The 12,934-nt window shown below is 34.0% G+C and overlaps 1 protein-coding gene across 1 annotated transcript; it reads right to left on the reverse strand.

Moving 5' to 3' along the window:
- Positions 1-210: 210 nt before the first annotated feature.
- sdcbp (syndecan binding protein (syntenin)) lies at positions 211-10,569 on the reverse strand. Its single transcript, NM_214798.2, has 9 exons — positions 10,437-10,569; positions 9,921-10,021; positions 9,716-9,824; positions 6,274-6,380; positions 4,795-4,956; positions 2,723-2,898; positions 711-882; positions 520-611; positions 211-428 (listed from the first exon to the last, which is right to left on the reverse strand). The coding sequence occupies exons 2-9, from the start codon at positions 9,969-9,971 to the stop codon at positions 374-376; spliced, it is 924 nt and encodes a 307-aa protein (NP_999963.2). The 5' UTR covers positions 9,972-10,021; positions 10,437-10,569; the 3' UTR covers positions 211-373.
- Positions 10,570-12,934: the final 2,365 nt, after the last annotated feature.

Below are 12,934 nucleotides of genomic sequence, written 5' to 3' on the forward strand. Positions count from 1 at the left end.
CCAATGAGCCATAGTGGCTAGTGGGAGTGTTTATCTAACCCGACACAGCTGAAATGTACCTGCATTTGGCGGGATGGTGGTTGTTAATGTCAAGCCTTGGTTACTCAACGAAAAGGTATGCAGGTTTAGAACAACATGTAAATGAGTAAAGGATTACAGCGTTTCTGGTTACACTATTACTTTAATTATAAAAAAAGCTGAAGTAAATATCTATGATTCTCCTTACTCTGTTTTGTCTTTGCATGTCAATAATCTCTAAAACATACATGTATAAATTCTCACAATGTTAGCTGAACTTGTACCACAGACCAAATGTAAGCTGTCAAAGCTGTGGCCAAATCATCCTAAGCTGTACAGTTTGACCCAAACCAACTCACACCTCAGGAATAGAATGATCCATGAGTGACTTTACAATACTACTGGACATCCTGCAATGAGAAAAGAGAAAATGAGGAATGAAAAAAAAAAGATATCTATGTAGAGTTAATAGTTAATGCACCCAAGGTTTACTTTGCATACCTTTTCATCATGTGTTCAAAGATGACCACTGGCATTACGGTTATCGTGACAACGCCCCCGCTAGAATTAAGAATGTCCATGATTTGCGTGTCCTGATAAAACAGAAAAAAGCAAAGTAGCTTAAATCAAATCTTACACCTTAACTGCTGTTTTTAAAAATAAGAAAAAAGTACAATATGAATGTCATTTACCTTTAGTCCAATGATGTTCTGACCATTGATCTCACAGATTTGATGATCAGTAAGCAGGCCGTTGCGTGCAGATGAGCTGTCCTTTACTATTGAGGTGATCCGACCTTTTCTAAAAATAAAGCCAAGCTGCCCGTTCATGTCCTTGTGAAGGGTAACAGTTCGCTCCAGTGGTCTGCAAACAATGACAGATCATGCACATTCATGTAAGATCATAAAAATGCTTCATTATTTACTAGGTTAATTACAGTGCCTGTTTTAGGGTAATGGCATATTATACAGGGCTTGCAAAACCCGTTAGACCGACATCCCATGGCTATTGTTTTTCCAGTCAGGCAAGTAGATTTAGTAAATTCTATTTAGTTTAATAGCTTGTTTTACACTGATATGTTTGGCACTGAAGTATGTATAAAATATTCATTTCTTACCTCAGAATTATACAGAGTTATAGTACAGTTTAACCTCTTAAGGCCTGTAAGCTGTTTTTTACATGCATTTTTTATTTCACATTGCTATTTGGGCTTATTGGAACCTAATTAGAATAAAAATCTTCGTATCATCTTTTAGAGAAAAATGTTGTCCATGTGAACTTGTGGTTTGAATTTACATAAAACATAATTGTTCCTGAATGTTTTTGATGCATATATAACCTAGAATTTTTTTTACTTGCTTTGACTTTCAGAGAGTAAAAACAAAATATTTTCCCAACATTTTTGGACATTTAAAATTAGGATTTGGGACATTTCATATGACACTGTATGTCTGTAATGAAATATAAAACATTCAAATTTTATTTTTAAATAACCACTTAAGAGCTAAAATGTGCTGTCCACGTATGTGGACACTCAAGCTCTAGGAAGTTAATAGGACATGTCTTTCTTTGAGTTTCTTTGACTTTCTTTGAAAATATATATCTTCATGTAATTATTCAATATTAAGATCAAAATACGCTAGTTAGTCATTCAGACTGTCACAAAAATTACACACGAATGAATGCTATGAAAACATTCCACTATTTGGTATGATTGCAATTATACCAGAAGTGAACCGGACCAGAGTTTGCGTGAACCGTACCCAAGACCACCTTTTCAGGCAGACTTCCGGTTCACGGGTGTGCACCCGAGTTCAGATGACACATTCACACTAGCTAAACGTACCGTACTCTGATGTCAAACGAACCTGGGTGAGAACCAAAAGTGCTAGTGTGCAAACAACCTTATGCCAAGACTAAAGAATCTCAAAAGGGACTTTGACTTAAAGGGATAGTGATCCTAAAATGAAAATGGAACCACTATTTACTCCTTTACTCCCTAACATTTTTTTTGGTTATTTAAAAAAGTATTAATTAATTAAAACTAAATAGAAAAATAATACAATTTCAGTTATTTAAAAATAAACATATAGCCTATAACAAATGCCATTATATGTTAAATCATTAACTGAAAATAAATATGATATGTTGTACAAGATTTCTAGATTTAGCAATATCAGCAACAGTAGCAGAGATCATTTTTCGTATTGAATATTTAGCTTTTTTTTAGCTGCTTCTTTCTTGATTTTTATTTTTATTACAATTACGGGTTCTAAAATATGTTAAAACCAATGTTTTTTGCAGTAATATTTTTGTATGAATGGAAAGCAAATGATATTTGTCTCCATTTTTTGCTGATCCAAAAAATTGTCTGATCCGTGATGTACAAAACATAGTGTGATCTAAACTGTAAGATTTGTGATCCGTAACACCACTACTGATAACCACAGTCTAAATTTTGGTATATTTACGGTCTGAATTTAAAATATTGGTCAATGACAACACATACAATGTTTGCACTGCTGGATAGTTGTGAGTCTAAAACTACATAACACGCACTCCTGTGTCTGATCTCTTCATGAATTATTCAGATTTAATGACCTGAACCTCATAAATAAAACAACATTGTGCAGAGTATTTGAAACCTGACGAACTGCTCCGTGTAATATGTGTTTGTGCATGTGTGTATGTGTGTTTTTCATACCTGTCTCGCACAGCCAAAGTAATTCTCTCTGGATTGGAGTTCTTGAGCACCTTGTGTGCATAATCGCTATTCCAGCCTGCACATGATTTGCCATTGATCTCCAGAATCTGATCACCAAAGCGCAGTCCTGCCAGAGCTGCAGCTGTGTTGGCCTGCACTAACTGCACAAACACACCCTGAAACACATATTTGAGCACTGAGAATCAGAGAATATCATTATACTTAATGATACTAATAAAAAAGAAAACAATGAACACTTACACAATTTTAAATCAAAATATTATCATTAAAAAACACTTTAAAATGTCCATACATCACCTCCAACTTAACAAGCAAATAGCAATATTGTTATAGATTATCTAGGGCTGTGCAATATGATAATACACTACACTAATACACTAACCAGCCACTTTATTATGTTCACCTTACTAGTACCAGGTTGGACCCGTTTTGCCATCAAAACTTCGTTAATCCTTCATGTGGCATAAATTCAACAGGGTACTGGAAATATTGCTCAGATATTTTGATCATATTGACATGATAGCATCATGCAGTTGCTGTAGATTTGTAAGCTGCACATCCATAATTCGAATCTCCCGTTTAACCACATCCCAAAGGTGCTATATTGGATTAGGTTCTGGTGACTTTAATGGCCATTTGAGTAGTGTGAACTCGTTGTCATGTTCAAGAATGACAATGCTTTATGACAGTGCGTTATGCTGTTGGAAGAGGCCATCGGAAGATGGGTACAATGTGGTCATAAAGGGATGACAGGGTCGCCAACAATACTCAGGTAAGCTGTGGTGTTGACACGATGCTCAAATGGTACTAATGGACCCCAAGTGTGCCAAGAAAACATCCTCACACCATTACAACACCAGCTGTCCACCACTATCCATGCTTTCATGTTATTGATGTTAAATTCTGACCCTCCATTCAAATGTGGCAGCAGAAATCGAGACTCATCAGACCAGGGAACATTTTTCCTATCTTGTATTGTGCAATTTTGGTGAGCCTGTGTGAATTGTAGCCTCAGCTTCCTGATCTTAGCTGACAGGAGTGGCACCCGGTGTGGTCTTCTGCTGCTGTAGCCCATCTGCCTCAAGGTTGGACGTGTTGTGTTCAGAGAGGCTCTTCTGCATATCTCCGTTGTAATGAGTGGTTATTTGATATTGATTTAATATATGACAAAAGTCTATCATTTCATATTATGCTCTATTTTTTATATGGTGGCTTCACATTGTTTATGGTAATACTATAACAAAATTATAGTAGGTCAATATCAACTTATAGGTGGACATCCATAACAAGTAGACATGAATAACATGTCAGATCAGAAATTTAAAAAGTACAATGTTTATTTTGCATTTTATGTACCAATATTATATGCTGGGTCTGTAATAATTACATTTTAAGTAGTGTTTTATATTTTATTAATATGTATTTTTTATTTCAACATTTTTAATTAAACATTTGCCCTGAAGTTCTATATATAGTGAGAAATATGATCACATGAATAAGTAAAGATTGTAAATTTTTTTTTTTAAATGTAGAAATTATTAAAAAGTACAGAAATTAAGGGTGATGAGGTGGATCAGTGGTTAGCACACACAGCAAGAAGGTCGCTGGTTCGAGTCTTGGTTGGGTCATTTAGCATTTCTGTGTGGAGTTTGCATGTTCTCCCCATGTTGGCGTAGGTTTCCTCTGGGTGCTCTGTTTTCCCCCACAGTTCAAAGACATGTGGTCCAGATGAATTGAATAAACTAAATTGGCCATAGTGTATGAGTGTGTATGGATGTTGCTGCTGGGTTGCTGCTGGAAGGGCATACTCTGTGTAAAACATATCCTGGATAAGTTGGTGGTTCATTCCGCTGTGGCGACCCCTGAGTAATAAAGGGACTAAGCTGAAGGCAAATGAATGAATGAATATTTAAATTAACTAATTAAATTGACAGAAGAAAGCACTATATTGTGGTGACATTTTCGTCATATCCCCCAGCCCTTAGATTATCTGCTCTTTTTTTCTTTATAAAACATCTTATATTTGAATAATTTATGACATTAATAAATACATTATCTATGGCTTTGAGGCGGAGGCCAATTTTTCCATCCATGTCTTTGCACAGCACCACCTCCCGTACACCCTGCCGAATCTCCGCTCTTTTCACTCCCAGGTCACTTCCTGTTATAGGTGCTGCTGCCCAGCTCATTCCAGAGGTACACACGCTGAGAGCCTAAAAATAAAGCAATATTACTATACTGCAAAAATCATTTGGTTACCTAAAATGTTAAATCATGTGATTTAGTCAAATCAAAATTATTATTTAAAGGGTTAGTTACCCTAAATAAATAAAATTATATATATAGTTCATATAGTTCCACGTGAACTGTTTTGATAGTGTTTTTGGTATCTTTCTGGACTTTGAAAGAGTCAGGACCATTGCTGTCTCTGGAGGACCAGGGAGCTCTGGGATTTCATCAGAAATATTTTAATTTGTGTTCTGAAGATAAATGAAGATGTCAGGGGGTTGAAACTACATACTTTTTTTGGTAAACTACCCTTTTAAAGTAATTTTAATTAAAAAAAATAATCATATCAGTGAATACAGCTTCTTAAAGCTACTTCTGAAAAGTTTATTTTCACACCAACATGTAGTGCTGTGCCTGTTTCAGTAAGGAGGCTTAACCAGTGTGGATTTTAAACGCGAACTCTGAGTTGATTTAGCGATTCGAGAGATTAAAAACTGAGTTTTATGTTTCAGAACAGCTGATCTGAGTTGTCAATCAACTCTAAGTAGACTAATTCAGAGTTAAGTGCACACAGTGAGACTATAAAAAGGCATTATCAATGCAGCTCAGATATTACAAGTTACATCTGAAAAAAGAGATCAGCATTTCTTTCTCCAGCTGAACTCGATGTACTCATGCAAAGTTATAGCAAATATGACCATATATTTAAAAAAGCAACTCCACTGCATCAGCGAATAAGAGACAGTTAACGTGGGAAAACAGCTGCTCAAGTAATAATCACCTTAATCTAATAAAAGTACATGTCCCTGCTGAAGGACAGTGAATTTAAGCTAATTATTTATTTTTTGCATTATCAAAAGTAAACCTTAAAACTATGGTATTGAATCTATTTGTACATTTCCCAAAAAGGACAAGCCATTTTTGTAACTTTGTTCTTTATGGGACTGAAATGTAGGCAATGAATAACTAAGGCTAAAGTGAGAAATACCGCTTCATCTTTAAAAAATGGGAGAAGACCGACAGAAACTCAAAAGTTTAGAGAATAAAACCTGCTTATAACCAGGTTAGGTTGTAATGTATTTCACGACTGAAAATATCATAAAAAAAACTGTAGGTTGAACTCTTTGTAATCAGACTCTGGAATAGACTAGTCAACTGAGCCAAGTTTAAAACAATCATATTAAAAACTGCACTAAAGTCCAGCTACTTTAAATGATTAATTCTTTCTCTTTTTTCAATATATTGTAGCTAAGATGCAATTAAAATGTTTCTGTGTGGCTTTCACAGGCAAACACACTCACCCCAGCAGTCTGGTCGGCGATTGACGAGGAAAATGTTTGTAGGGCATCTGAACTGAGGTTTAGACCCATAAACTCATTCAGCTCAGGGTACAACCTGCTACTGGTACCTAACAACAGAAACAAGCAACATAAAAAAGGTCTAGCTTTATTTGCTACATAATGCAAGCAAAATAATTCCTTCTGATATCAGCACAAAGTAACAGATAAAAACTGTTAGCAATCTTTAAGCTATATCTTAAAACTATAGCAAAATATTAGAGCAGAGCAAAAGCTTAAGACTAAGGACATTGTCATTTGTCAACATGGCTCTTGCAAATGTAGTTTCCACATCTTTTCCATTCCTGAAAATGTTGATTTTAAAATTATATGTTTACCCAAAATTTAACATTTTGTCATCATTTACCCACCCTTCACTTTTAACAAATCCACTTAAGATTCTTTTTTCTGTTGAACACAAAAAAAGGCATTAGGCCGAAACATTACTTTTTCCCACTGACAGCCAAGTCATGGGCTGAGTTAATGATCTTTTAATTGGCTAAAAAGCAGGTAGTTGTAGTGCCATAAGATTACTAACTGATAAGAGACATTCCTGAGCTGTGCTTCTACAAAATTCCTTTAGAGAAAAAACCAGAAAGAAGAAATTTATAAACTTGTGCCGAATGGAAGCATCATTGACCCATAACAATAGATGGTACATATAACTGTAAGTACATTTGTATACTTTTTATACAGTTTCTATTTAAATTTGCAGGTTAAGTGCAATTAAAGTATAAATTCAAATGCAAAGTCAAAGTATAAATAACAGAAGTGAATAAATAGAGCAAATATTAATATAAAAAAATGACATTAAATAGGTGTCACAGTGGCGCAGTGGGTAGCATGATCGCCTCACAGCAAGAATATCTATAGTTCGAGCCCCGGCTGGGTCAGTTGGCATTTCTGTGTGGAGTTTGCATGTTCTACCCGTGTTGGTGTGGCACCTCCAGGTGCTCTAGTTTCCCCCACAGTCCAAACAAATGCACTGTAAGTAAATTAAATAAGCTAAATTGGCCATAGTGTATGTGTGTGAAAGAGTGTGTATGAGTGCTGCGTAAAAACATATGCTGGATAAGTTGGTGGTTCATTCCACTGTGGCGACCCCTGAGCAGGGCCGGATAACCAATGGGCCTTATGGGCACAGGCCCAGGGGCCCTTTCGCATTTAGGGCCCCTGCGATGGCGGAGAAAAAAAAAAGACAATTTCGAAGTGTCTTTTTAGGCTAATTGCAAATAGCGCACCTAGTTGGAATAATCGATTCACGGTTTACGCCCATTAATGCCTATTTGACAGAGACAACATGAGTAAAGAGCTACTTAGCATTACAGTGTGAGTGGCGTACCTCGTAATGTGCACAGTAACATCTTTTGATGAGATTGGTCATCAACCTGATTTGAATCCACCATCAGCTGAACTCATGCTACTTTTTTTCTCTCCATTACATATCAGATTAAAAATATATTTATGTTTAACAGGAAGGAAACATTTTTAAAAAATAATGCAAATGTGATATAAAGTCACAAGTGCCTCGTGGGTCTTTATTAATGTTTAGCCTTAATAAAGGTGCCTCCCTCTCTGTAAAAACTATATTGCTCAGACAACTGTTTTTCTTCTGAGCAAAAAATCGCTATTATATATAACTATTATTATTATTATTATTATATTTAATTGTCTTTCTTTCTTTTACTAAACAGAATGCTGTAATTGGTCAAGAGCGGAAACCAGGCACGTGCACACATAGGGCTCAACCTGTGCAGTGCACATGCCCTTTTTTGTCTTGGATAGAAAGTGCCCTTTCAGAATGATCTGAAGTGCCCCTGTGACACACACATACATATATATATATATATATATATATATATATATATATATATATATATATATATATATATATATATATATATATATATATATATAATATATATAGTGCTGTTTTAGTGAACTTGAACAAGTATACTAAAAAACATTCATTTTCACTAGTTTTATTAGTATTTTTATTCAATGCTTTGGAAAATAAGTTAAATCTTTGTAGACTATAAATACATATGTACTATCATTTATTTAAATATGTGAGCAACAAATTATAAATTCATTTTATTTAAAAATTATTATATTATTCTTATTTTTTTAATTAAACTATAGGGGTGCGGCCAGATAGGGGGCCTTACAAGATATGTGCCCAGGGGCCCCTGAGTTCTTGATCCGGGCCTGCCCCTGACTAATAAAAGGACTAAACTGAAAAGAAAATGAATGAATGAATAAATGAATGAATGACACCAAATATAATAGCAGAAACTTACAAGCTATAATTCTGTCACTAGTAATATCCAAAAGATAGAAATGAACATCACCGTATTGTAGCTCTGATAGGGACACAAGTGTTTTAATTGAAAGAAAAACTGGTGCAGGTGTAGTATATGGACCGCATGTGCCCACAGTTTACAGTCTGTGATCATATCTCTGTTTTGTTTAGTTTTATTTTGTTGATATGTGATTCAGATATTCATAGTAACTTAAAATAGATAGAAATATGTTATAGTAAAATAGTTTTTCCTGCATTTCTACGGAGATTCCAAAATACAGTAGCTGCCAATTTGGCTCATTGTTTTTTTGCTCATGCAGAGGTGGATTTAGTGATTTAGGGGCCTAAAGCAATTTCAGCCATGGGGCCCAAATCCTGAAATGCACTCTTTCTACTATGTTATAATTTTATATTATTTATGTTATTTATTGTGCTGTTTTTTATGTCACTTAATCTTCTTTTCTATATTTTATCCTAATGCAAGCTCTACATTTTAAATTATTATTTTTTTAATAGATTTATAACTAAAAATAATAAGGATATATTTTTTTATAAATTAGACTGCTAAACTGCTCCATGATTGGGGTGGTGGATATTTTATAGTATAATCTTATAATGACATAATATTACATTATTCAAATAATATTATCTTTTATTGCATATTAAATAATATTTAATGATGTAAAAATGTATTTGTTTGACTCTCACTTTACAAAATATGATAGAAAACAATGTTATACATAGTTTATAGGTATAATTTACTGTGGGCCCTCAGATGTCCTGGGGTTAAGTGGCTGTTTACCTTGCCTATTGGTTAAATCCACCCCTGGGCACATGTCATATGACTGAAAACTATCAATAGTTCCCAGTTTATATGATAACATTCTTATTTCCAACAGAGGAAAAACTGATAAAGGTTTGAATCCACATTAGAGTAAGTAAATAGTAAGTACATTTTATTTTTTGGGTGAACTATCTATTAATATCTGATTGTTCAAGTTTGTGAGAACACTGCAGTAAAGTGTGGCTGGACGTAGCTACTGATGATCTAAGCCTCTTTCCCATCACAGACGTTGAAATAATGCATACAGAACATATTGTTACCTGTTTGTTCAGCTTTTGAATCATAGTAGGTACTGGGTTCATTCTGGTCACTGGAAGGTTCGGGGAGAGGTAAAGCTTTTGATGGACTCGCAGTTGGAGTGTTGTGTGCCTTGAGAGAAAAATTAAAATAAAAGTTGTATATTGATTATGTAAAATAGCCTAAGTCATGCTGTTTCTTTTAAAAAAATACACAAATGCGACCAACCTGTATGAATTTATCCACCTTCATGTCTTCTAGAGATGGATAGAGTGACATTTTGGCTAATTCTGTTTGAAGCACACCCGGATCGATGTCCTGCAGAAATTCTGAGACACACGGTTGGGTTAGCTCGTGTTACAAGAGAAAATATACCATTTAAACGCGTAAAGTAAGTCATAAACAAATGCGAATAACTATGTGTAAACTATATCCACTTGTTTATTTATTTATAGACTGCATTTCTTTTATCTCATCAAGAGATTCGGCGCAACACAGTCGCATAATACGTCACAATCTTGCAGACGTCAAACTGTTATTTTCGATTTGGAAAGACATAAGACGACAAATATGCTATAGTGGTCAATCATATCTGCAATAAAGTCTAAAGAGAACCTAATAAAAATACTGAATAATTCAGCTACTACATCAGTAGCCATACATCCTTGCTAGGAGTGTGACAGATAAACATTAGCGCGTTTTCTGACGCTCTGTGAAGATGCGGCCAGTATGATGCGCACTCACCTTGACGATGCAGATGCTCACGCGCGTCAATAAGCTGTATTTTGCGCTTGTCGATGCAGTTTATGAAGTAGCAAATGTTTGACAGCTGCTTTAGCTCGCTGGATATCAGAAAGAGTGATGTCCGTTGGTGTCCTGGATGAGGAAAATGTACTAGAGCTCATGTCATCACATCGCAGCAGAGCCAGAGCGCCCTCTAGCTAATGAAACACTAACCGCAGAATTCAAAGAGCAAAATAAAAACAAAAAAGAAAAACAAATAATAAAAAAATTTATGTCAACACATTATAAATGAACTAAACACTTTCTGACCGCAACAGTTTTTTTAAATCACATGTTTTTCTTGAGTTTTATTTATGTGGTGATGTCTGATGCACTCTTTTTTGTCTTATTCCTTTTGTGTGTGTGTGTGTGTGTGTGTGTGTATACTTATACATTGTTGTGAGGATGTTTAATGAGCTTTTATTAGCTTTATATTTAAATACAAACATGTATTCAAATGCAAACATGTTAAAACAGAATATATATTTTTATACACACACACACACACACACACACACACACACACACACACACACACACACACACACACACACACACATATACACACACACACACACATATACGCACACACACACATATACGCGCGCACACACACACACACACACACACACACACACACACACACACACACACACACACACACACACACATATATATATATATATATATATATATATATATATATATATATATATATATATATATATATATGAATAGATATAAATATTTGCAGAGATGGGAGGGGTGTACTCACTTTTGTGACATACTGTGTGTGTGTATATATAATTTTTGTGTGTGTGTGTGTGTGTGTCTGTTAAAGAAATGTGTATATCCTCTATTGTAGACGGACACATTGCTCATAATCATGTCATACCAGTAATGAACAGCAGATGGCCTAGGTGTCCTACTAATCCACATACTGTCCTAAAATTACAGATTTTGTGCACAGAAAATTTCTGAAATTAATTTATTCTGTGTTTATATGGTTCACGGTATGTAAACCACAAAAAAAGTGTTGTGTGTTTGCACAAATAAAACTCATTTTAATATCTCATATATAGTAAACATTTGAAGTGGAACCTTTCATCAAAGTTGCCTTAAAACTATTAAACAACATCCATTCTTGCCTTAGGACAATTTTAAAAAACATTCTTATTCCACTTCAAATGTTCAAAAAACATCATGTAGTTCACTTTGTCATGCTGTTTCTTTATTAATTGTGTATTTAAAAAAAGTAAAAAAAACATTTTAATATAAAATTAATAATACATATATTATATATTTCAATAATACCAATATATAGAATTTTAATCATGTTTTGTATACATGAAAAACAAAATAACTTATTTGGATTCATTAAAAATACTTAGGCACATTCTTTAGAAATAATAGTAGCAGGTTTGTCCACAATGAGTTTGCAACATGAAGAGTATTGCTTTTTTTCTTTCTTGTCTATCATACCATACCTTTTATAAAATAATGCATTTTATTAATTTTCTGAATGACTCTGAGACACTGAAGTAGTGTAATGACAAAGCTTTAGACACAAGAATAAATAATATTTTAAACATGAAACATTTTCTACATAAATGTATTTTCTGCATAAATAATAAAACCACTGCCTTCATGCCTTCTTCATCTAGGAGGGCTTTTTTTATTTATTCATGACAACTTACTTTTGTATAATGTTGTTATTAATATTATGAGTATTCATATTATATGCATATTTATATTTGCTTTAATAAAAAAGCTTAGATTTGTCCACCTGTCAGGTTTTGGACCATATGGGGATAGCATGTATATTTGGATATAATTGAATTTGTTTTTTTAAACACACTTCATTAGCATTGTTCATTTATTCGTTTGCTGGAAAAGATAAAGTGAAAGCAAAAGCCGAATGAAGGAGGCTCATTCTTTATTCTCGCACTGCAGATGATCTGTTTAACTGTTCTTCTCACTAGTGAAGTTCTTAGTTTTTCCACTTATAAAGTACAACATGTAAATAGCAAATGCGTTGTGGCACGATGCAACTGACTCTTAAAGGGAATAAGACTGATTGTTTTAATGCACGTTATGGTCAAAACACACCCATAACTCATCAACAGAATAAGCTCAACCCTGTTAGACCATGCGCTGGGCCGCAGAGCATATTTTTCTGTGCTTAAAATAGCAAGTACATTCGGACCTGCCCTTAACGCTTTTACACCATGCACTTCAGACTTTGCTAGTTTTATACTGATTGCTTTATTGAACAATGTTTGTTTTCAACATGCATGTGCTGCATTTAAAAGTAGATGCTTTAAGCTTTCTATATATATATATATATATATATATATATATATATATATATATATATATATATATATATATATATATAAATATATAAATATATATATATATATATATATATATATATATATATATATATATATATATAT

Source organism: Danio rerio, chromosome 7 (genome assembly GCF_049306965.1).
Source record: "Danio rerio strain Tuebingen ecotype United States chromosome 7, GRCz12tu, whole genome shotgun sequence".
In the NCBI taxonomy this organism is placed as follows: Eukaryota; Metazoa; Chordata; class Actinopteri; order Cypriniformes; family Danionidae; genus Danio; species Danio rerio.